Source organism: Schistocerca serialis, chromosome 5 (assembly GCF_023864345.2).
Source record: "Schistocerca serialis cubense isolate TAMUIC-IGC-003099 chromosome 5, iqSchSeri2.2, whole genome shotgun sequence".
Taxonomy (NCBI): Eukaryota; Metazoa; Arthropoda; class Insecta; order Orthoptera; family Acrididae; genus Schistocerca; species Schistocerca serialis.
Window position 1 is genome coordinate 422,003,453 of NC_064642.1, and position 27,380 is coordinate 422,030,832.

Consider the following 27,380-nt stretch of genomic DNA (forward strand, 5'->3'; position numbering starts at 1 on the left):
GAAGTGGACCCCTGTTGCTGAGCACACTGTCAAACATGACATCCTTCATTTCAATGACTGCTTCACAGCCTGTGCCATATGAATCCTTCCCACCAATACCAGCTCTGAATTGCGCAGATGGGAACTTTACCTGCAATATATCCTATGTTACCGTAACCCTACTGGCCTCAACCTTAGTTAGCCATTGTCCTCTCCCATCCAGCCTTTTCTCTGTTCCCATTCTAGCACTACAAAGGGCCTCATTCTTCCATCACACACAGTCTTTTTACTTTTCTCCTTTTCCGCTATCCCCCCCCCCCCTCTCTGTGCTACCTCTGTCTAACCTCCTGACTGGACTGCAAACAGCTGCCCTATGCTCTTTCCTCCTTGTCCCTCCATGCTCCCCAACAGCACATCATTGTCCACCATGCCTACCCTTCTATCTCTCCCCCTTCCCGTCCCAGCCTCCTCCTTACCCCCATCCAGACGCCATTCCCATCATGCACCAGTGCTGTTCTCACAGTGTGGGCTCAGTTGCCTGAGACTGCAGTCGTGAGTGTGAGTTGCATTTGTGTGAGAATGTGTGTGTGTGTTTGCCTTTTAATTCTGACGAAGGCCTTACTGGCTGAAAGCTAATTTGTAACAGTCTTTTTGTTATGCCTATCTGTGACTCAGCATCTCCACTATATGGTGAGTAGCAATTTTTATTCCACAATATTGTTATAGTCCATCCTAGATTTTCCATTGTTTGAGGAAGCCAAAGGACAATGATAAAACAAAGTGATGGAAGAACTCAGTTTTTCTCTCTTTTATGTAAAAAGCAAATGATCAAATCAAAAAGACCGAGTACTTGTGGACAGGTCTACCTTGGAATGACCCAAGAGAAGCATGAATGTAAGACTGAAACAATGTAAAAATCTTTCCTGACTAGTGAAAACAAAAAAATCAGCTGTTGCAGAGCATGCTCTTCAGTCAGGAAATCATGATGTGAGGTTTTATGAAATCAAATTTTATCTACAGTGACAAACTATTATCCACTGCTGTATAGAGAAGCCATCAAAATATACAAGCAATGGGATAGGTTTAATAGAAAAGAAATTGATAGGTAACCTGTCCCCCTCCCCCGCGGTAACAAAAATGATTTAATATTTTTACGTGTTAATGTTCAATCCCTAAGACATAAGCTTAATGAATTACAGTACTGGTCAGACAGAATCAACTGCAGCATATTATGTATTAATGAACACTGGTTGCAAAACTCAGAAATAGACTTGTGTGTACCATATTGCTACATATTAGCCATAAACTGTTATAGAAGAAATATTGCACAGGGTTGAGTGGCAATTTAAGTCAAATAAAATCTACATTTGCAGCATTTGATGGTATACCTAAGCAAGTACTGCACTGAAGGTGCATTTGAAGCGGCAGCTGTAATACTGCATGCAGACACTAATGAACATGGTAACGGTTGGGTTACTGTGGCTGTAGTACATGGTCCTAAAGTAGACACTGTAGCAGGGCTGGAGACTTTCAACAGTTGAGAAATTGTTGCTTATTGGACATTTCAGATATGTGAAGTCTATAACAGAGATAGAGTTGCATCTTACTATGTGTCTACAATGCCACTGGTTCTCAGGATGAGAAATCATCATAAAATAAATGAGTCAGAGTCTGTGTCCGTATGGCTTAAAGGAGCTCTTCATTGTAGCAAGATTGAAGTTGTTGGTGATGTGACATATTATTATAGAAACTGAAATAAACTAGCTATCCTGTAATATCACGAATTATTAATGCTTCTGTCTACCATATGCCAGCCTATAATGAGGAAATTGTCATAAGTAAATTAAATGCATTAACAAATTGTTCATTAAACACAATTTTTTTATTGCAGGAGACTTTAACATGGACACAAAGAAAGTAGAAAAAATATAATTCAAATAATTAACTACACTGCTGCTGTATAAATGAAAAACCTACTAGATTAGATGTATTCTTGGCAGTGTAATTAGTAATGTACATAGGGATCAACTGAAGTATTATGTGATTAAGTTGGAGTTAGATGGGATAAGGATCAGAATACACAGTATGATCCCTGAAAGTACTAAAAAGTTAGTCACAAACAGAATACTAAATGGGAGAAATATTAGCAACTGAAACATGAACTGAATTGGGTAGATTGGCCAAATATACTGCATAATCTAAAAAATCTTGACGACTGTTGCTGTATGTTTTTATCTACAATTAAAAATGCAATGGACAGGTAGATAGGCACTGCCAGATGTATGTACCCTAAGGAATAGACAAAAACCCTAGCACTATAGTAAGTGGTACACTCCAAATCTCAAGCAAATGAGGATACTGCTACTTATGTACAAAAATATGAGTAGTAAAAGTGACAAAGGCAGGAAACGCTGTATGACCCTTAAGAAGTTGTGCAAATGCGAAATAAAATCAGCTAAACATAAAGTTAATGATGAATATATCACAGCTCAAACAACAGAGGTCAAGTAGCTTGGAATATTACAAAAAATGAGAGCAGTTTGGGCACAGGGCAAACCACACACAGTCCCAATACATTGCAATACCCTTAATGAATACTTTATAAACTGTTCCAGCTCCCTTTCTTCATTCACTAACTATAATTCTAAAAAACTGTTCAACTGTTATATCTCTGCTTAAGCAATGAAAACTGATAACCAAAAAATTCTCTTCCTGAAAACCACCTCAGGTAGCATAATCAAATCTATAAATAAGCTGAAATATTCCAAAACAGATGATTACTCTGTGGTTAGTAACAGTATTGTTAAATACATAGCCTTTGTAGTCATGATGCCACTAACATATCTGGAAAATCATGTTCTCGATGAAAGTGTGTTTCCTGAATGTCTGAAAATGACAGTTACACTTGCAATCTATAAGAAAGGTAACAGAAAAATGCCAAACAATTATAGACCCACATCAATAGTCCTCATTCTATCAAAAGTCATCGAAAACAGAATAAATATGTAAATTCACAATTATTCTGAAAGCAATAAATTACTGTCTAATAACCAATTTGGATTTTGATTTTAGTTACCAGCAACACAAGCAGGAGAATGTTTCCTCAGTAAAACATAGAAGGATTTCATGATGCATTTAGGTGCCATTCTCTTTATTTCATGTACGATAGTACAATTATGGCCTTAGGCCATTTTCAAATATTTTAGGGATGATTTTTTAGTAGTAAATTATGTCATGTATGTCATTGTTACTGTGACTCCATGTTATGCTCATAAAATAAATCTGAGGTGTTTTACGCTATTTTAGGAGCACGTTATTTTCAATCAGTTGTTGCAAAGCCTAAGTTGCCTCTAAAATAGTGTAAAACATCTCCGATTTATTTTATGAGCACAAGATGGAGTCATAGGAGCAGCAACATACATGACATAATTTAGTACTACAAAATCATCAATAAAATACTTAAAAATGGTCTAAGGCCCAAAATGTACAATTGTGCATGAAATAAAGAGAATGGCAGCTGACGGCATCAGGAGATATTTCAAAAAATTCATCACAGCTGCAGACCTTATCACATTGAAAATATAGGAAGAATATGAGAACAAGAAAGTCACTTATGCATCACTGTCAGAATAAGGAAACCTTTGACTCTGTCACAGATGATGCAATGATTTAAAAAAAAAGCTAGAGCATTATGGTGCTGTAGACAAGCTGTTGTAACTACTTCAGTCATACTTAAGAAACAGGGTACAATTAGTAAAAGCAAACAACCAAAAATGAACACCTGTGAAAATAAAGAGAGGACTCCCACAAGGTTCAGCACTTGGGCCTTTCTCATTCACTGTGTGTATCAAAACCTTCCCAGATTACATGCCATGTGACAATATACTTTTATGCTGAAGACATGACACTAACTGCACAAGCAAAAACTCAACAAGATGTCTTAGAATACAACAAAGTAGTAACAGACATGAGCAATGACTGGTGCAGTGCCAGTCTTTCATTTATAAGTAAAATAAAAACTGAAGATATTTATTTCTCCATTAAGACATTCGAACAAGATATAAAAAAATGTGAAATTACTGGGTTTTCATGCAGATCAAAAGGTTACATGGGAGAGACATACAAATTCTTTATGCAGCAAACTGGCTTGTACTCTCTTCCTGCTGCAAAAGATGAAACACATTACTAGTAAAAGAATTTTTAATTTCTACATACTTTTGTTTTCTTTCAATAACAACTGCAGTGTGTAGTAATACTCTGAGGTAACTCAGTAGGTTCAAATACCATCTTCAAGTGGCAGAAGAAAGCAGTTACATGTAGATTAGGTCTAGCACCAAGACAAATCTACAGAAATCAGTTTAAACAACTAAAGATAATGACATTGCCTGGTATGTATATCTACAATTGTTAAAAATATGCTAAAGAAAACAAAGAATTTTAACTTAAGATCCCAAGTGGATGTCCATAACACTGAAAACAATAGCAACCTAGATCTTCTGTATTCAAGCCCGGCATTAACACACAAGAGCGATAAGTATATAAGTTGGAAATTCTACAGCAAAATCCCAAAGACAATGAGCAATCTACTCATGAATAGCTTTAAGCATATCATACAAGTGTGGTTCAAATGTACACCATAATACTCAATTGATAGGCTTGTAACCAGTGACACACAAGAGATATGCAATAAGCAGCCGATAACTACATTATGAACTATGGCTGTATTTGTGTGACAGTACTATGTAAGTACAGATTATATATGAATGGAGGCCTTCTCAGCATATTCCAATGGTAAAATCTTCTTGGGTGATCAGCTGAGTGATGGTGTTACCTTATCGCAAAGTTTTATAAGTTTCATCTTCAGGCAGAGATAATGGGTATGAAACTTACTTAAACATTGTGACAAGATGATGCTACCACTCGCCTGATCACCTAAGAAGATTTTATCACAAGCTCAGATTATTTACACTTTTTTCCACATAGATTCTTAAGTTGATAAATAATTACATTTGATACTTTGTATTTGTGATTATCATAATGTATAAGGTGCATTCAAAAAGTTTTCACCTGAGGGCACTGCTACAGCATATATATCTCCAATATGGGTATACAAGCACAGACTTATTGACAAGGGATTAGTGTGACATTTGTGTCCTTCTAATGTGCGTATGATAAATGCAGAAATATGAACTAGGTTGGTGATATTACCAAATGTGTCCGACAGGACCAACATGCTGTTATTCTTTCCTTGCCTGCTGAAGGGCAAACACCAGTAGACATCCATCAGAGAAAGAAGACTGTGTATGGTGCAGCATGCCTGTCAAAAACCACTATTGTGGAATGGTGCACCAAATCCCGTACTGGTTGCAGTTCGACAAAAGATGCCAGTTCAACTGCGAGGCCAGCCTCAACTGGGAGACTAAGTCCTGATCTCTCCCCATACTAATACCACACCTTTGGTCCCTTAAGAAAGACCTTGAAGGCTTGACAATTCCGATTGACGATGATGTGCTGCAGGCAGTTACAGACTTTTTCACGCAGCAGGACACAGTTTTACTAAATGAGTATTTTCAATCTGGTGCATTGACAGGATGATTGCCTCAACGCTCATGGCAATTTTGCCTGACTGTCATCTGATTCTGATTATTATTATATTAACACTATATAGTGCCACTGTATGTATGATTACTGTATTGCTATTTTAGCTTCACCATATTTACATAAAATAATTAATATTATATTGTTTTATGTATTTAACACACTGACGAATCCAACTGTATGGAAAGCTTACTGAAAGGGAAGTAAAGATTCTATTCTCTCTCTCCTGATCACATGTAAACTAGACCAAACCCACTTTACACAAATATTTAAGTCGCTCTCATACTTCTGACTTGTCTGTTGGCAAGACTCAGCATTCCAGGAGCACCTCTGAAAGTGGCTAGTGCAACTCTGGGCAAAACGCCAAGGACTGAAAAGTTTCTTGCGACTTCAGCCATACAACTCAGAAGACTTACAAGCAACTATGAGGGTATTTATTTGTGTCTTAATATTATGAAGTGAATGGGGAATATCATTGTTCTGTATATCAATCTTGTAAAAGGATATGCACAAATTTGTAGAATATTAATTGAAAGGTCTTTCCTTTTTCTGTTCGGTTTCATAACTTGTTTTTATGCAGGCTCTAAACTGTTCACAGTTTTCCCAAAGACGAAGTGCTAAGAAATGTTTGGAGCCTTGATTTGAAGCGGGAGAATTTTAAAAGAAATGACTGCACAACACTACATGGCAAACAGTTTTTGCCTGAATGGTTTGATACTGAGGCCTCTGGTATTGGAAGGAAATGAAATCAGATGCTGCACCATCAGTCTTTGATTTTCCTGCATGCCTAAATGAAGAAAAAGAGGAAACCACCAACTCAGAGAAATGTGCAAGAAATGTTGTCTACTTCGTAAAATGATGTGTATGATGTATTTTACATGTATTGTTGTTAATATTACTGCAAAGAAGTTGTACCCAATTTCAATTGCTTGAATGTATAATTTCATTCCATCTGAAACTACATTTAAATAAAGTTTCGTTTAATCTGTATAAAAGTTTTCGACTAGTATTTTTAACGTTTGTTGTTATCTGTTCATCGATAGGTTACTAAACTCTAAATGTAAGTAGCTGACTGTGATGTAAAATATATAACAAAAGTTGAAACAAGGTCCCTGCACTAGATGACATTCTCTCAGAACTACTGATATCATTGAGAGACCCATCAAAACTATTAACTGCCATGCAAGATGTATGAGGTAAGTGAAATACTACCAGACTTCAAGAAGAATGTAATAATTCCAGTTCAAAAGAAAGCAGTGCTAACAGGGGCTGAACTATCATTTTAATATGTCATAGTTGAAAAATGCTAACACAGATTACTTACAGAAGAATGGAAAAACTGGCAGACGCAAACCAAATTGGAAGATCACTTTGAGTTCCAAAGAAATGTAGGAATATGTGAGGTAACACTAGTCCTAATACTTCGTAGAAGAAAAGCCACTGTTAGTCTATGGCAATTATGGATTCCGAGAAAGCTTTATACAATGTTGACTGGAATACATACTTTGGAATTTTGAAGATAAAAGTTAAACGTGAAATTCTGCATTCTGGCCCTAGACAGGCCAATCTGTCTCTACCAGTGGCATTACTGGATGCGGTATGGAGGGGCATGTGGTCAGCACACCGCTCTCGCAGTCGTCGTCAAAATCTTCGCCTTGAAACTGCTATTAATCGGTAAAGTAGCTCTTCAGTCTGCCTCACAAGGCTGAGTGCACCCCATACCAGTCTTCCCAACATGGAAAAATCCCTGGCAGTACTGGTAGTAGAACCTGGGTCCTCTGTATGGCAGTCAGCCACGCTGACCGCTGTAGTGACCATCTCCACAGCTAAGGAATCAGCATGGCAGAATGCCATGAGAGGGGCTGGGATTTGATTCCCCATCAGGATGGAGATCTTCTCCACTCGGGGTCTAGGTGTTGTGTTGTCTTCATCATCATTTCATCCTCATTGACACTCGAGTCGCCAAGGTGGCATCAACTAAGACTTGCACCAAGCGTACGATCTACCCGACGGGAGGCCATAGTTATAAAAAGAAAGTACTCTCACTGTGGCATTAGTGTATAGGTTTATCAAAGAACCATTAATTTCACAATCTGTAAATGAGATGAGGGTGGTTTGAAAAGCTCTCAGAATCACCATGAGAGGTCAGCGCTAATGCAAAGAGTTGCTCAAGAGCTTTGACTCTGTTGTTGTTCCCGCGTAGCAATTTGTGAAGATTGAAAAAAATTGAGATTCGAGCATTCATTAAGTATTTCACACAAAGGACATTCATGCTGATTTCCAGAATACACTGGGGGGACTCTACTCCATCATATTCAACTGTTGCCAAGTGGACAAATGAATTTAAATTTAGATGATGGGCCACGCAGTGGTCAGCCAAGACGTATCACTACTCCAGAAATCACTGCAAAAGTGCACAAAATGGTCATGGAGGATCGCCGATTGAATATGCATGAAATGCTTGCCAGATCTCATGTGAAAGGGTATATCACATCTTAACTGAAGAATTAGAAATGAAAAAATTATCTGTAAGACTGATGTCATGACAAGACAATGCGTACACACACACACGTGCCATCATCATGGCAAAATCACACTAACTATGAATTGTTGCCACACCTGCCTTATTCACCTGATATGGCTCTGTCAGACTTCCATCTCTTCCCAAAACTGAAAATTTTTTTTGGTGGATGAAGATTCACTTCAAATGAAGAACTGATAGCCGAAGTTGACAACTATTTTGCACGCCTGGAGGAAACTCATTTTCGAGATGGGATCAAGACACTGGAACATCGTTGGACCAAGTGCATTAATCTACAAGGAGACTACACTGAAAAATTAAAAAAGTTTTAGTAATGTAAGGACTTTTTTTATATTCTGTTCCGAAAACTTTTCAAACCACCCTCACACAATTCAGTATAGTATGACACTGATGATATAGAGGCAACCCACATTGAGCATGGTTATCATGTGCATAAATTGCACTCTGCAGTAAAGTGTATTGAAGATCCTACAATTCTGAAGGCTACACTCAGTTCAGAATAATGAAGTGACTGACATCTAGCTGTCCAGAGGCCTGATACCAAAGCAACAGCCAATCAGAGAACATTCTCAGCTGCGCCTCCTGTTTCGTTCTCCATTGTCAAATATATCTGCTATTACAGGCAGCAGGTGCTGTAGCCAGTTGCAGACAATGTTCATGGCCAGTAACGTAAACAGTTGTGGTCCTTTTCATTGTGAGCTTTGTTTCTCTGTGTGGTGAGTTCACATTGCACTATAGAATGTCTGAAGCTTGTAGAGAAAGTGTACAAAAAAGTGTCGCTGCTAAACGAGAAGTTCTACCCATTTTTTGTGTGGTCAGACATGACGTTGTGTGCGTGATGAATGAATATTTTGAGAAACAGAGAGATAATGGTGCAACTCTATTGCCTCTAATGAAGATAATCGAAAGAACTGCATATGCCTTGAAGAGGCACAAAAGTACTGTGATCAAAATTTGTAAGAAGAAATACTGTGCAGAAGGGGAAGAGCCTGGCTCATCCAGCTGTGGACACCCAGAAAGAAGAGGCCACAACCACAGGCAACAAACTTGGCCTCCTTTCCACAAGGTGCTGTTCTTTGCCACTTGTATGGATATTACAAGAGAAAAGAACATCCAGCTACAAAAAGGCTGTGCATAATATTTCATGAGGCAGGTTATTCAGTGGCAGTGAAACGTCTTTGTTAACGGTTGTCAAAGCTCCCAGTTTCTGGTATAAAGAAAATTAATGGACAGAAAATTATAATGCAAAGAGGTAATACCCTAGCATGGCATTGTCAGTTTTTAAGAACTATTATTAAAGTGACCTTTAATGACATTGTGTGGCTCAACGAAACCAGGATAAATGCTGGTCACTCAGTTGGAAAAGACTGGACAGGTGATAGCATATGTGAAAGTCTTGTTGTTCCAGTGGGAAAGGGTGCAAGAATTATTGTCTTGCATGCTGGAACTGCATCTGGTTTCATACCTGTCTTCTCATTTACAAATTGAGGAAAACAAATGACTACCACAAGATGAACCACAAAAGTTTTCTGAAGTGGTTCAAGGGGCAACTACTGGAAAACCTAAATCATCCACCTGTCTTTGTAATTGATAATGCCCCATACTATTCAGTTATACAGACAAAGCTCCAAAGGTGGGAACGAAAAAAGCCGATACTGCTGAATAGTTGAAATGCCACAACATGAAAATTAAGGACAATGTATGCAAGGTGGAGCTCACGGAAACAGTGAAGAAAAATAAGCCTCAGTTTCAACAGTATGTTGTGGACGGGTAGCTAAAGAAAATGGCCACAGGGTTCTTAGGATTACACCATACCACTGCCACTTTAATGCCATCGAAATGATTTGGGCACAGATGAAAAATTATGTGGCAACAAATAACAAAAGCTTCACTGTGCCAGAAATTCGAAGGCTGTTAGAGGGACCAGTGGCACAAATAATGCCAGAGAAGTGGAGTAATGTTTATGACACACAGAAATGATTGTTAAAGAAGCATGGAAAAGTGAAGTCAATGCAGAGAGTAATACTGAAATTATAATTATATCCTTGGGCAATTCCCGTGGGTCATCCACATATTAGAGCTCACGTAATGGCAGTTTCGAGGAAGAAAGTGATTCTGAGCTAAGTGGCATTTACTCTTGCCTTAACTCATCTTTATTTTTGTGTCTGTTTCATATTTTTGACTGAATGGTGAGTACTGCAATTGTAGAATAAATCTCATCTCATTTTAAGGAATACTTCTCTGCACAAGAATGACACTTCACATGCACACTACAGTGATTGATAAGTACTCAAGCAGTTTATACTTTTTAATATTGTTTGTTAGTGTATTTACATGAACAATTCATATCCATTTTAACACCCCTTTCATACTGAATACGACAACTGAATGCAATTAATTCTGATTATTGAAAAAACAGTGCACTACCTGTTGCTTTTGTTGAGATGTATAAGGGGCATTCAAATGAAACCCGTACACTAGTGTAAAGTAAGCTAACGATTTTATTAACTCAAAAATGTAGTTATACACAGTACACATACTCAAAAATAGTCACCAAAACCGTTGGCACATTTATCCCATTATGACACTAGCTGGTTGAGTCTGTCCTTGAAGAAGCTAGTAGGCTGCTGTCGGATCCAGGCCTGGACCCAGTCACACACTTCATCATCCATTGTGAATTGATGTCTGCGAATAGCTTGTTTTAGAGGTCCAAATACATGAAAATCTCATGGTGAAAGGTTGGGACTGTACGCTGGATGTTCCAGCATTTCCCACCAAAACTGCTGCAATGTTGTCTTCACTGCATTGGCCATGTATGGGCGGGCATTATCATGCAGGAGGATAATGCCATTGGACAACATGCCTCAGTGTTCTGACTTGATGGCTCGTCTAAGGTTCTGTAAACTGGCTTGATAATGCTGGGCATTGATGGTGGTTCCCTTTTCCAGGAACTCGACAAGCAGTGGGCCCCTGTGGTAAAAAAAGGAGGACATCATGACTTTACTAGAACTGGTGTACACGGCCTTTGATTTCTTTGGAGATGATGAAGTCACATGTTTCCACTGGTTGTTCTGATGCTTGCTTTCCAGTTCAAAATGGTGACATCATGTACCACCACCTATGACAATACGCGACAGAAAGCCATATTCCTCCTTGTGATAATGTTGCAGATGACTCAAAGACAGCGCCATTAGAGTATTGCTCTGTTTGGCGGTCAGTTGGGGGGGGGGGGGGGGGGGGGGAACCTGCTGCACACAGATTTTTCGAAAGTTCAAGTGCTGATGCATTAAGGTGTGGGCGGTGCCTACACTGATACCCAGTAACCGATGGATCTCGTCCACGGTGATTCTGTGGTTGTCCAAGACTAAAGCATTCACTTCCACAACCATTTCCGGTGTGAGGACATGGTGAGACTGTCCAGAATGAGCATCAACTTCCAGTGACTCATGGCCCTCAAGGAATTGTTTGCGCCATTCCCCAACACTTGAACTACTCAGACTGTGCTCACTGTACACAGCCTTCATCCCTCGATACATTTCATGGCCTTCAACTCCCTCTGCTGCCAAAAAATCAAATCACTCCTCATTGTTCCTGCTTCCTCGCCTGCACTGACTAGGTTTCATTTGAATGAAACTCATACAAATAATAGGAACACAGTATCATTTTCTACATGGGAGTGCGCTTGTTAAGCCAGAAGAATATAAAGAACCTATAAAGTGAAATCAATACTGCAGATTGAAAGGCAGAGCGAGAAGGTAGTCCAGCCATAATGTGTGAGCGCACACACTGGCAAACCGACAACATTGACCCCTTCCGCACTCAACTGTGCTTTGCTGTCAGTCATTTTTTATTGTAATCCAGGTGTAAATTAGCTTACAGGAACCAATTCTCTTGTTTTTACTCAGTCATTTTTATTATATCAGTCGGTGAGTAGGTTGGCAGGTATCATTGTTCAGAAAAAGTAACCAAACAGACCCATGTAATTTTTGCTATAAAATATTGTGTACAGGAAAATGGTTGATTTAAATATCTCAGGGAGTATCTGGCCCTTAATAGGAAAGCAATTAGGGGAAGCACACCAACAGTAAACGAACAATCCACCACCAATCTTGCCTGATTTTTCCCTGCAACATATAAATCACAGCATAAACAGAATAAATGATTAGGAGACAACAGGCTTAAATCACTGTTTAAGAACTACAGAACTAACATCTACTCAGCCTGAGCTCCCAATAACAAGATATGCCTTGAGAAGATGTCAAATGAATGGTGCACCTTCACATTTTTCAGTGGCTTTACATTCACCACCTAAACATTTTCTGGAAGTATCAGCATCTCAAAAAGACACTCTGCTGGTTGAACAAGTATTGTCTTTCACTGGATCGCTTCCTTTTCTTGTAAATAAAAAATGTTCTCTTATTATACATTATCATACCATTAATTAACCAAGGAGAAACTAGAGAAGAAAAAGAAATAATAAGTAGTTCTTCACCACTCAGCTACAGAGAAGGAAGCGAAATAGGGTTGTAGCCTGTCTGCAATGTTATTCTGTATGCTGTGCAAGCAGTAAAGGAACCCATGAGAAATTTGGAAAGGGAATTAAAGCTCATGAGAAATAAACCAAACTTTGAGGTTTGCCAATGACAATGTATTTCTGTCAGAGATGGCAAAGGAGTGGGAAGAGTAACTGAACAGCAGGGGTAGTGTCTTTAAAGATATTTCAACAAACAGAAACCATGGGTAATAGAATGCAGTTGAATTAAATCAGGTGATGCTGCGGGAATCCACCTTCGAAATAAGATATTAAATGTAGTATGCAGACAAATAACTGAGGATGGTTGTATAAGTGAAATAACATGAAAGCATTTCTGATGAATAGGAATTTGTTGCTGTCCACACACGTTATAAACTAAAGCCCCTCGGTGCCTTTTTCTATCCATAAGTGAAGACTGTCTCGGGCATTACTGTAGAGATTTTGATACAGTTTCCACTAGTAGAGAGACTGATTTGTATACATAATTTTATTACCGTTACACCAGGCAAGTCTTCCACCCATAGTGCTATCCATGTGAAGTCACAGCAAGTCATCAGTCGAATGGAATTTAAAATGTTAGCATGTCTATTCTGAAGATATTTATTTGGGTTGTAGCATTTTGAGGAGTGAAATGAGGATAATGAACAGTTCAATATGTTTTCCATTAGTATCAAAAACTTTGTTACTAGTAAATTTTTTGAATGATGTTCTTGGGTCAGCAGGGTGTTAAAAATGCACACAAACTTCACTGTTTTCTAAACTTATTCTTCCAATCTGTGCAAGCCACCATTGTCCATCACACACACATGCCACTGTCATTCAATGTTAAAGACAGGGATGTAATTTTACTGACACAACGATCCTTGTAAATTTTAGTTCCTGATGCTACGTAGCATTGAACTAAGTTTTCTGCAATGCCAAGGAATTTGTTGTATTGCTTTCTTCCTTTTATTGCTATACAGTTTTCAAGTCTGGTTTGAAGTGTTGTTTTGATATGAAGAACTACCTTTTCTTTCTTGATGCCTTTAATATTATCCTTGCAAAATGCATACATGTCCTCTATTGTAAGAATTTGGTCTGTAGTCTTTCTTTGGAGGCTGGCTTTATTCACTTCAGATTTTGTTGTACCAACTATTTCATCGCATGTATTTTTACCATGGTAAGAGGCAAAAATGTGCCATTCAGCCTCCAACCAGAAATCTACTTTGTGGTTATAAATATTTGAAAAATTCTTTTTGTTCTTGTATTGACTACCCCTTCCATCTGAAAAGTATTGAGCTTCTCAACCTTGGTTAAATTTTCTTTAATATAAAGTGTTACATACTTATGAAACATATGGACAACGAAGTGTTGTGCTCCAGGTAGTCACTTAGAATGCAAACTGAAGAACTAACTTCGTCTCTCTCATTTTTGGAGTACAGAACAAATGGATGCACTGTTGCCTGGTCATTGACCCAGTGGTACCCTTGTATTTCATCCTGAACGACAAATGTAAAGTTTTCTGCAACCCCAGCTGGGACTATGCATTCAGTTTCATAAAGTTTAACCACTGTTATTTCAACCATTGGTTGTAACCCACTGCTTGAAGGTAACATTATCGGTCATTTCCTCCTCTGATTCATTAAAGAATTCAAGAGCGGTTTCTTTACAATGCATTTATCATACAGTCACAATTGTTAGTGCCACAGACCACTAAATCTAGCAGCTCTTTGTAGCTAACATCATTGAGTTTTGCACCCACAGTCATCAGTTTGGCATTTTGAGGCTATAAACAAACACATACAGAATGTGTTCCTGAAGAGCTTCCAAAACATACCACTTAAGGTGAAGGTCACAAAATTCTGACCTTCTAATTTCGCATTCAGGATGAGCATTTGGTAATGGTGCAGGCATAGTCCATATCACTTCAGGCAGGGGCGTTACCTTCATAGTCTCAGATGTTATTGAATTTAGCACATGTTAAAATTCAGGACTAAGTAAGAAACGTGTATTTTTTTTTGTTTTCTCCAAAAAAAATTCCTGCTCCGAGATACAGGTCTCCAAAAATGACACTGCAAACACCATTTTGAAGATGTGAAATTCTGAAAATTTTTTTAAATGATCTCTGTAACAGTTCTATATATTTAGTTAGAGTTTTTTTATTTGAAAGATAATTTCCTTATGATTATAATGCTATCCTCCATTTGGACATATCTGTCAAAATTCTTTCACTGTCGCCTTCTGATTTTTTTTCTTTCAAAAATGCCAATCCATAAAATTTTCATTTTTTCCTGTTCATTAGTACCACATAGTGTTATATTGTTTGTGAAGGAGGGCTTCCATTTTTAAGTTGGACATGTTTTATATTTAAAAAATTATTATTTTTTTAACTTTCAATGGTAATGCATGTCTTCACTGAAGTTGTTTGCTACTAATTTCTTTGTTATAATGTTTATTTCTACTGTCTTTATTGCAGTTATTTCTTATCACTTTCTTCGTTGCAGTTACTTCTTTCTACTTTCATTGTTGCAGATATTTCTTACACTGTTTTTGTAGTTTCTTTGTTGTGGCTTTTCATTACAAGTTTCTGTATTGTAGTTGTTCACTGCTAATTTGCTTACTGAAGAGGATTCTAAGATACCTGTGTTTTTGTGAGAAATTTGCCAGATAACACAGTTGCTGTGTGTTTTGTGGAAAGGACTGTTTGAAATGTCTTCTGACTGGGGCCACAGGGGTGAAGTGTGCTGACTATTTACATATCCATAAAACAATAATATATATATATATATATATATATATATAAAAAAAAAACAGAGTTTGTTCAGGTTGGGAATAAGTGTTCTCGTTTGCAGACTCTGTTTCAGTTCTGAATTTTTGACAGAATAACAACAATGATAGTATCTGAACAAGGTGAAGCCTCCCATGGTACAGATTTTGCATAAATAGAGGAAGAATTAAATACCCTGAATCAGTCAAGTACAGAGGTAGGTGTTAGTCTTGTTAAGATACCATGGTCAGTGATGTCAAGTCATAAGCTTTACACATCAAGAAAGCACAGAGAAATTACTAAAGCTGTGGATGAATATACTTCATCAAAACTGACAACACTCTTCAAAGTAGAAATTCAGTCTTCAGAAGAAAATGAACCAAAGCACTCTTGCCACGAATTTTTCACAAATATCAATTCAGCTGTTGAATATTGTGCATCCTATAGGGAAAATGTGAAAGTTTTAACTATTATTCCAGAGACATTTTCAAAGAAAACAATTTTGAACCGTGTTCCATCAGTATCAAAGTACATGGTAGACAAATCAAGAAATGTGAGGTCTGTAAAAGGCGTCTTTGGAAGACCAGATCCCTATGGTCATCCTGTAGAAGCAGCTCAAGTTCAAATAGTGCAGTCATTTTATCTGGAAGATAAATGGGACTGTTCTCGCCAGAGTGCCAACAAAAAAAAAATACAGTATAACTGTAACAGCTGAAGGTCAGAAAGTTGTGAAAGTTAAGAGGTACATGACTCACAGTATTAAAGAAACTTTTGCAATTTTATAAGAGCAACTATACAGCTTCACATATTGGAAGATCAAAGTTTTATGCACTACAACCTAAGTGGGTAGTTCCACACACACCTAGAGATGTCTGTTTATGTATGTACTGCTCGAATTTTGAACATTGTGTTGTAACTTTGAAGAACTTACTGGAGAAAGTGACATATGACATCTTGGGTGTGTGTGTGACGTCATTAGTAGTCTGTGACGTACAATGAGAGACTTGTTTGTTTCAAGAATGAGGTGACTACCCTGGAAAGGAACGACTGTCTTTACACACACTTGGCCTGGAAGATGTAGCAGATAACTCTGCAGAAATTACATATGTGACATGAGGGAAAATAAACTAATTAAGAAAACTGTTGCCTCTGACAATTTCATTGATGAACTTGGTAAATGGTTAGTGAAAGCAGTAACACACCAGCATCTGAAGCAATTGCAACAGCAACACATTGCAGAAGTGAAAGGGTGTATACAGGCTGAATAATTATTTTTAGTGATTCACTGTGATTTTGCTGAGAACTTGTCTGTAATTCTCCCACGAGATGTACACGGGAGTCATTGGAGTAATGACCAGGTTTCAATTTTTACGGGAGTGGCATATTTTCAAAACAAGACACAAGGGTCGCAGTTATAAGTGATGACACAAGACATGACTCAGCACGTGCTTCACTAGCAATGAACAAAATTCTTCAACTGCAAGCAGGGGCAAAGAAGATCATCATTATTTCTGATGGTGGTCCTCATCACTTTTTAAAAATCGCTACCAGCTGTTTGAATTGAGTAAGTCACTTGTGCCAAGTGACAGTGCTATTAGTCATGGCAAGGGGCCTTGTGATGGTGCAGGCGGCCTGCTGAAGCACCATGCTACAAAACATAATCTTTCCAGACCAAATACAGCTGTGATTCAGAATGCTGAGGACTTTACAAGAGTCGTGAAATTTTACACATAAACAGCCCTCATTCTTTTGTCCAAAGAGGAAACTGAAGAATTCTGTGAGTAGAAAGAAGAATGGTACAAACGAACTACTCCTGGAATTCAGAAGACACATTTTTGGAGTCAAAGTGATGGGCAAACTCATATTGAATGCACTTTAAAGAGCAAGAAAGAAGAAATTTTGTTCATTCGGCCAACACCTCAGAAACAGCAGGATAATATTCACATTCACAACCTGAGAAGGGGGATGTTTGTGGGGCGTGTGTATGACTGTGACTGCTGGATTGCAGGGATTATAGACACCAGTTATGACAGCTGAAGACCAGCGACAACACCATCAGTGCTCACTTCCTGTTCACAATGTCTTGAAAATTGTAAGTGCTCCAGTTCCTACTGGTTCAACAGGAAGGCATCACTATTTCATAGGAAGATATTGAAGCAGTGGAACACATTTTTAGATCACTTCCTGGCTAATTTCAGTACAAAACAGAGGGCAAAGAAGTTGTATAAATTGAAACCTTTAAGTTTTGGACCTTTCACATACATTTTGGAACCATTTAAAATGCTTGAAAAATGAGTCTCTCACTCATCTTTCAAAACTGAAATTATGTTAAATATGGCTATGTTTTGACTTTTATGAGCCTGTTATGTGAAAATTTGGCAACAAAACAGGTTTTCTGTGTGTCAAAAATTTCAATTGTCTATAAAACCCATTCAACCTAAAAGTGGAAGCCTGTTCAACCTAAAAGTGGAGGCTCTCCTTTTCAGGAAATGTAGAACAATATGGTACTAATCAAAAGAAAAAAAAAAAACAATGAAAATTTTATGGATTGGCATTTTTGAAATTTTTTTCCATAAATTATAAAAAAAGTTCAGATTGCTATAGTAAATGAACTTTGACAGGTAAGTCCAAATGGAGGATTTATTGTAATCATAAGGCAATTAAATCTTTCAAATAATAAAAAAACCAACAAAATATCTAGAACTGTTCAAGAGATACAGCATTTTAAATTTTTTTCCAAAATCTGCATCTTCAAAGTGGAGTGCACAGTGTCATCTATGGAGGGCTGTATCTTAGAGCAGTAATTTTTTTTGGAGAAAAAAAAGAAAGAAAGAAACATGTTCCTTACTTAGTCCTTCATTTTAACATATATTTAACATAAATTCAATAACAGATGAGACTATGAAAGTAAGATTTTTTCCTAGCCTGCTTGAATTGATATGGACTATGTTTTCAATTTCTCAGTTATAAAGTAAACATATGCAAAAAAAAAAAAAAAAAAAAAAAAAAAAAAAAAAAAAAAAAAAAAAAAAAAAAAAAAGAACTCAAAATATTTAAAAATGGTCAAGCAACCCTCATTGGATCACATCAGTTGTCCAGACTGAACCAAGTACCTATACAGTACCACACTTAAAGGAAAAAAATTTCCAAACCAAATTTCTGGCAAAATTTGTAGAACAGGCAGCTGTAACTCACACCTAATGATTTTCTACAAAATGCATTATGCACGACACTTGTGTACAAATTTTTATAAATCCATGATAATATATCTTCACTGATGCAGATAGCTACACACAAACTAGAGAGAATGGTTGTCAGAGTATAATACAGTCAATAATTGTAAAATGCACAAATGTGTCTCACAACTGATCACATTGCACAAAGAACACTTTGTATTTGCTCCACATACAATAAGTCACTGACTGCCTTATTGACATGTATCTCCTGCTCTGAGGTCATTCTGTCCAACTCCTCAACCCAAGCTGCAGCCAGATGCTTTCAGTTTCAAGCTGTTGCTGACAGGTTGAAGTTAAAATCTCCTCTTGAGCTAACACCTCCTTCTTTGCCAGGAGTTAATACAAAATCCACAGTCTCATTTTAACTGACCTGCAACAAAGTTTATTAGCACATAGAATCAAGCTAAACTGAATGCCTAAACAGCTTCTCTTGTATGTTACAACTGCCAAGTTCACCATAAATATGGAATGAAATTGCAGAAGAGTTTGAGGTACAATATATTGGTGCTATAGATGGGAAACACGTTGCCATCAAGAATCCACCTGGGTGTGCGGACACATAATTATTCAGAATATAAACAGAAATACACTCAGTTATTAGTCTAATAATGACAAAGTTTATTGCGAAGATAAACCTTGTTAGTATTGCTTCAAAGACCTGATAAACTGACGTGTATTATCATTAACTTATGTGCATTTCACGTGAATATAATGAATCAACTAAACAAAATACTTCCGCAGCTGGGTTATTCTTTTCGTTCATCTACGGACTCCTGTGTGCTGACCCAACGAACACCTTTATCGAGAAGAAAACTCATTTCCTCGAAATACCTGAAGTACGTTCTAGTACTTTGTACAGCCCTTCATCATTTTCCTACAATCTTTTATTCATTTCACCACTTTTCGAAAATTTCTCATTAAAGAATTAAATTTCTTTTAAAGGCATCTTTCTTCGTGACTGTAGGATACTGTTGCAACTATTTCTTGATTATAACCTCGAAGCAATCATAATTTAAGTTTCTGTTTCGGTAATTATCCGCCTTCACGTAACATAGTTATGGCTTTAATCTACAGAGCTCAATGCACTTTTAGCCCGTTCTCCTTGTAATGTACCCATTTTCGTCTTCCCACACTTTGCGCCGATGACAACAATTACAACCAGTGAGTGCAAATACGCAAAGAGACTTCAACAGGCGAGAGACTGTCAAAGATATTGTCAATAATACTCACAGACGCCAGAATATTTCCGGACGGGGCCATCTATTTCAAAAGTTCCAAATGTTCTCAATATTACTGTGCAACCTCTCAATCTCACCCCTATACGTTCAATATCATTCCGTATCGGGAAATAAGGTGCAACATTATTGACCATCTATGAAGCGCAGTATTTGAAACTTTGAACACTCGGCGATGATTTGTTTTAACTATAGTCTTTGCAGAGAGGTATATAATCGTACACACACTTTACAGATTGCTTGGGCGAAATTAACTAATAGCCACACCTTGAAACAAAGTGATTTCAAAAATAAAAAACAACATACACAGAAAAATGAGTCCCTTTAAGAAATTCACAGCGGCTATGGACCCATGGACGCAAAAGAACATTGACAAAAGCAGTGGGAAAGCGTATTTAAGTCTGCAGTTTATAAATATAACGTTTATTGGAAGTTTAGAATGGAAAATTACGTTTCTGAGTTCTGTTATGACTAAACAATATACACGGTTACCTACATAGTATTTGTGTTTACTCAACGTTATCATTATAACGGCGATGATACGTCCTTGGACTTTGCAGTAGCTCCTTCTGATAAGATATCAGTTTCCATCAGGTCATTTGCATATGAGTTAGAATCATGAATCTTATGAACAAATGTAGTACAAGTTTGAAATTATTAGAAAGAAATTCAACATTTTTTCGCCTGTATTATAAAAAGCCAACTGATAATGATCAGTTGTCAGTGCAGAAATCCAGACATCCACTTAGCCAGACATCAGGGACATTAAATGCAGACTTAAGAAGCATACAAAATCTTATTCCCTTTGTACCTAAACAGCCATACGCAAAGAAGCACTTTAGTGATCAATGTGATGTTGTTGTCATTGGTGGTGGCGCTGTTGGTTCCTCTGTAGCCTTCTGGCTAAAGACTAGGGTGCGGAATGGTGTCAGAGTTATTGTCATTGAGAAAGACCCTTCGGTATGTATCTACATTTTATTTATAAGTTTAGTCAATTTATTATGTTTATTATAGTTACTGGTAATCAAGTAATGTGATATGTGATTGCAACAGTACGCGAAAGCCTCTACACCGCTTTCCTGTGGCGGTATCAGACAACAGTTCAGCTTGCCTGAAAACATACAGATGTCAATGTTTGGAGCAGAATTTCTTCGAAACCTAAAGAGCTATCTTCATGTAGAGGGAGAGAACACACCAGATGTATCTTTTATGCCACATGGGTATCTTTTTCTAGCAACTGATAGATCTGCCCAGCAACTGGAGGAAAATGCACGCCTTCAACAGTAAGTTGGAATCTATTTATGTATTTAGTCAATCATTCATCCAGTGGCCATATAACAATAGTATAGGATTTGTCATCATATACAATGAAAATAGATACTGTAGCTCAAAATGTTCATACACATATATGAAAATGCTGGAGTAATGACCCCAGCATTTGCCTGAAATGATTTAGGAAAACATAAATCAAGATGATGAGAGAGACCAAACTACATCCTCCCAAAAATGAGGTCAATGCCCCAACAACTCTACTGTCTCATTCGGTTGATACCAACTGTACAATGTTTCGATCAGACGCAGTTTGCAGCAGAGAAAGTATAAAATATAGCTGATCACTACACACCCTACACATTGATACTCCTGGACCATGAACATACTATTATGCCTCTTGGACTCCCTCCTGTCTCAAAGTTGATCCAGTGTGGACACTGGATAGTGGCCAATCAAATATTTAACACGCAAACTCGCAAAACAGCCATGCAATTTGAGAAGTTATTTTATTTTATCTTCACAACCAGTTTCGGCAATTCAATGTGCCATCTTCTGGCCCCATGTGCACCTCAGGTACAGACACTCAAATGTCTAGATATTGGCATACTGGAGAGTTTCCAGATGTTGTGAATTCGCTTCCTCCGAAGACTTGACTGCAGCTCCAGTATGTTCAGGAAACTCGACTCCCAGCTTATAAACACGAATATATGTCTCATGCACGTCTTCAAGACCTCCCTTCAGTCCATCTCAGAAACTGAACGAAGAGCCTCGCATGATGCGTAAGCCGTTGAGCTTGCTGTGTTGCAACCACTAAAGCTTGTGATATGCCTCTGTCATGTTGCAGTGGATAAAGCTAATCACCTGGATTTGCTTTTATTACTTGCACGATCGTGCAGCTAAGTGTAGCGCTACGAAACGACGTAAATAGGTCTCTTTTATTTTCGATAGATAGTATAATTTGAATGCTTATATTCGTCAATATTTATTTGTCTGTAGAGTCTTCAGCTACATCAAATGAGAACTGCGCGATTACTCGTAACATTACGTTTTCTAACTCGTAGCGATTAAAGCTATGGCACGGATTAATTGATCAGTGTATTTCACTATCAAAAAAACTATAGCACTGAAAAATATTTATTACAACTTGAATAAACCTTAAATATATTAATCTTTCGTTTTCTTTGTAGTCTGAAGATCTAGACTTTCTGTCTTATTGTATTTCACAGGGAGTTATTGAATAATGTAAATATTTCTTGTCCAAATGTATTTAAGCTTATTTGTATCTCTGAGATCGATTTTATTTCAAGCAATGCTCGATATCGAAAATGCATAAAAAAACATGGAGATCGATTTTATTTCAAGCAAGTAGCAATGCTGAATATCAAAAATGCTTAAAACAACATGCTGATATTTCATGAAATGCTTCGCATATAGTACAGTAGACACCAGTTCATTTTAAAATGCATCTAACTTTTTTTTAGTGTTCAGAAGCTCTTGACAATGCCACCAATAAGATCTCCATGGGGCTGGCCGTCAGCTATTTGGTCACAGTGAACATGCAAGACTGCGTCGTCTTCATCTCGTGCTCTCCACGTGAACAGAAAAAAAAACACGCAAATTTCTTTTAATGTCTTATCAAATATATAATGATGTACATTCAAAATAAACTGATCGTTATTTACCTGACGTCTCTTTGAGGGGAAACAACTTCTGCGTCACAAAGAATATTGGGGAATATTCTGAAACACTCCAAGCACGGGGAAATGATGAAATGAAACATTACTCTCGTGCGCTATATGTCTTAGCACATGAGTTTCGTATAAAAGCTTACAATTTGATCTCAAGTTATTATGTGTCAGGGAGTTATCCTCCTCCGTTGTTAACCATTACCGTAAGACTTATAAGTAATTGTATGTTTTGTTGACCCTGTACAGAAGTTCTGTACGTAGATACACCTGATATGCTTTAAGTCTGTATTATAAGATGAAATGAGACAACATGAATTAATGTTATGATTATGAACACTGTATGTATTACAAATACAATTGGCCTGGACATACAACACAGCTGCAGATAAATTGCTACTTACACAGAATTATACCTAGTGTTTTTTTAAACAACAAGAAAAAAATGCATGGTTAATCTTAATAAGTACACGAAAAAGCGAAATGATGTTTACCATTCTTACCGCATTGTGTAATCGGAGTTTAGATCATCCCTTCTTGCCCAAAAGACTCAAATATATGTTACTACATCATACTCTGCTTATGAATTTACAACAGTTAATCTAGTTTATAAAGGTTATTGTTTTTCTGGGTATTTGTGTTTACAACTGCAGCTTTTTGTATGAGACACAAATTTAAAAAGTAGAAGATGTTTACAATATATACAGCATCATGATGAAAATGTGTTGCATAATATTCTAGTTCTTAATGCTAAGAAAAATTTATTTATACTGTACGACATTTACTGATGAGACTGTTGTGTAGACTGAATTTTGCAGTCTGTTTTTACTGTTTCACATTTAACACAGTCTATATAGATTTTCCACTACCACTATTTGTAACAATTATACACATTTAGATATTCAGTTACACTAGAATAACACTTCTGCAGTAGGTACATTTGAATAGCTGCTTTAAATTTTGAGAAATTTTGATTTCATGGAGTAGTTTGCTGTGAAGCTTGTTTTCTGCTTTTTAAATCTAAGCCTATAGTATGCATTACTTATGAAGTATGTTTTAGATGCTGCTTGAACAGATGTGTTTTAGCAATCATTTTCATCTCCTTGGGAAATTTATTATACAGTTTTATGCCCGGACAGGAAAATGTTCCTTTGAGGTTTTTTTTCTGTAAATGTGAGTTCAAGCTAGCTTTTGTTCGATGATTATCTATAGAAATAGGTTATCTACAGAATTATGTAGTAATCTTTTCCCTGATATGCACAGCAGATTGGTAGATATACGGTATTCACTTGATGTGGTAAGAATATCCAGTTTGTTAAATAATTCTTTACAGTGAGCCCAACTACTACATCTAGTTATTATTCTTACCTCCTCTGTTACCTACTTTGGTAACTTGGACCATGTTTTGTGTCTGTGATCGCCAGAAAATAATCACACAGCTAAGAATTGAATGTATGTAGGAACAGTATGTTACCGCAAGACACTGGCTTTTACAAACTGATGATTGATTGATTCATATATTTATTCACATGTAGAAAAATACAAACTGCATGGGTGTGCAGTTGATGGTACAATGTTTCTCATTAAATATACATACATGTATTCTTACAAATTTTACAGTTCTTATAATTAGTCTTACAATATTCATAATTATACCATATAGTGTTGCTTAATACGTGGCGTATTCATGGGTATAAATGGCTATCTGTGATTTTCTAAATATTCATGTACAGTGTTATAGGTTCTACTTAATAAATAAGATTTTAACCCTTGGCTGTAGGTATGAACTTCATTTACAACTTTAGTTTCCTGTGGCTGTCTGTTGCTTAGTATTAGGAGTATGTGCTTAGAGCAGGAGACCTGGCTTTGAATCCTGGCCTTGGTATAACTTTTCATTCATCGCTTCCAGCTGCATATATACATCACAGATGTTTGAGACTTGGAAATATCTCTGGAATCATATAGTTTCATCTGATTCAAGCACCTAGGCCTGGGTTTCAGGCAGGATCCCCCATTTTGTTTGACACTGAAGTGCTATTCCAATACAGTCGGAGGGCCTCTGCAGTGCTGTTCGAATTTAGGGGGAATACCAAGTGGGCTTGAGGCATCCATGGGAATTTGGATTAAAGAGCGAAGTGTGCTAAAATAGTCCGTGCAGTTGTGCTGAACCATTGTACCAGAGTGGCATTGTTGTTAGTGCATCTGCCTAGTGAGCAGGAGACCCGAATCTGAATCCCAGCCTTAGTACAAATTTCCATTCATTACTTCAGTCTGCATATATTTCTCCCTCTCGGTTGCTGGATAGAGTACCATTCAGCTTGGCAGCTGGTCCTGGGTGGATAAGACATTTGTGTGTGGAAATTTCTGTTCTAATTTCTTGACACTGTTGTTGAAGAAAACGTTCACAAAGTTTGTTGTTTCTTTCAGGCAGCTTATTTGACAATCTTTATTTTTAATTTGTGGATTCAAATGTTTTTGCCCGATGTTTGTTGTCTCAAGTTTGGTAGTATTCCAGGCTGATTTGCTATTTTTTTCCTGCCTGAAATATTATTTTATAGTTTGTAAATTTTTTAGCAGCTAACAGTACCTCTCTGTAAATTTTGGTATAGTTTTTACAAAACTGCAAAAAGGCTGGGTCAGTCTGTCTATTTTTGATGGAAGAGAGATACCTAAGAGTTTCAGAGGATTTTTTATGCCTCTGGTTGCCAATATTTTCCTTTCTGCAAGGGAATTCAATGTGTTTTTTGTTCACATTCGTTTCAGCATATACTTCCTCCCACCTTTCAAACTGGAACTCAGATGAAAATCAATGTATATCTGACTTTGACAAGATCCTTTCATATACTTCTAATTTGGGAGGCTTGTTGCTTATTTGTGCTATACTTGGACAGTAGTACTGATAAAGCAATGTATCCAGATAGCATACAACATTTATTATTTAAGAGCAAGGAAAAACTAACTACTGCAAACCCAAAGAGTAAACATGTCTCACTGAACATAAATACTTCCAACACTTTGTGCTGTCATTACAATCATCACTGTAATGCCTGATCACTGCATCACTCCTCCACTAGTGTCATCAGTATCTGGTATTGAAGTGAACGTGACACCCCGGGATGGTTGCCAATAGCTAAGGATGTAGCATTCTGAGTAAACTGAGTGTCTGTGTTGCCTATGCCAGTCTGTGAGCTGCAAATTGCTGGCTTCAGGTGAGGTGCTGGGAGAACCCATAATGTTGATCTTGAACATCTTTTCATCCCTGTTGAGTACTGTGTAAGGTCCATCATAAGGTGTTGGTGTGGTTTGTGTACGACATCATGCTGATTAAAAACTTGGACCCATGTTACTAGTCCCTTGAAAATAAAAATATGATGACTGAATTGAGCCCACAGTGCAACAGGGCAGAGTTGCCTGATTTGTACCCATAGCTTAGAGATGGAAATCCTGTGCATCAGCACAGTCATTAAGTGTATTCTTGAGGAATTCGCTTACTAGTAGTACTGTATGTCTGTATACAAGATCAGCTGCTGTAGCCTTTTTGAGGTCTTCATTAATGGATGCAAGGAGGTCCAGGAGCATAATGGCTAACACATCTGTCCAGTGAAACGAGTAATGACATTTTAATGCTCCCTTCAGTTGTTTGTGCAGTCATGCCACAAGTCTATTAATTGCAGTGTGGTAAGCTGTAGTGCAGATGTGCTTAGTGCCTAACAGAGTCATGAACGGCTGAAACAAATTTCACTCAGATTGGCAGCCTTGGCCTGTGGTAGCATAAAGAGGCACACTGAAACAGGCAATCCATCCTCGAAAGAATGTGGTTGCCACTGTTTCAGCAGTTATATTATTCATAGGGAAGGCTTCTAGCCAATGAAAAGAGTGATCGATGGCCTTGTGAGAGTAATTGAAAATTCAGATGGTGTTATTGGTCTGATAATGTCTAAATGGACATGCTTGAATTGTTGATTAGGTGAATAAACATGGTGGTTTGACATGTCGAGTGATTTTTATTTCTCTGGCAAGCAATGCACTGTTGTAGAGACTGCTTTCAATCCTTGTTCACATTCGGCTATACAAAAGTACACTTCACTAGATTCACTGTGCCATGGACCCCCCAGAGGTGCCAAGTTTTGCAGTGATATCATGGCTTCATGTCAAAACTGTAGGGAACAAACAGTCACGTCTTTACCACTGAAACATTGCAATACACCTGTATGTTTGCTGACGTTACTGGGAGGCACTGAAAGTGCAGACTGTTTGGTTGCTCCAGTTGTGTGCCTAGCTCTGGATAAAGGTGTGAGTGCACAAGAGCTTCACAGTCTATTGTGGTGGTAAGCATTTTGATGTGAGACAGAGTGTCCAGTGTGTAGCATATTGATCGTATTTGGTCAAAAAGTATGCCAGAACAGAAGTGAGTTGCAACAGAGCCAGTCACACGCAGGCAAGAGTTTTATGCATTGTGAAGCAAAATACGGCTGACAGGTGTTGTGAAGCAGAGACATCTGGGTGCAGTATACCAACAGCCAATTCTGCTATATACTAGCGGAACCTCTCCT

The 27,380-nt window shown here is 37.5% G+C and overlaps 1 protein-coding gene across 1 annotated transcript in view; it reads left to right on the top strand.

The window, feature by feature from the left end:
* Window positions 1-20,485: 20,485 nt before the first annotated feature.
* Window positions 20,486-27,380, top strand: part of LOC126481526 (FAD-dependent oxidoreductase domain-containing protein 1-like) — a 237,803-nt gene continuing 230,908 nt past the window's right edge. The window contains exons 1-2 of the mRNA XM_050105334.1: window positions 20,486-20,830; window positions 20,924-21,153. Coding sequence (XP_049961291.1) covers window positions 20,489-20,830; window positions 20,924-21,153 — 572 coding nt within the window. The 5' untranslated portion in view covers window positions 20,486-20,488. The remainder of the gene's footprint in view (window positions 20,831-20,923; window positions 21,154-27,380) is intronic.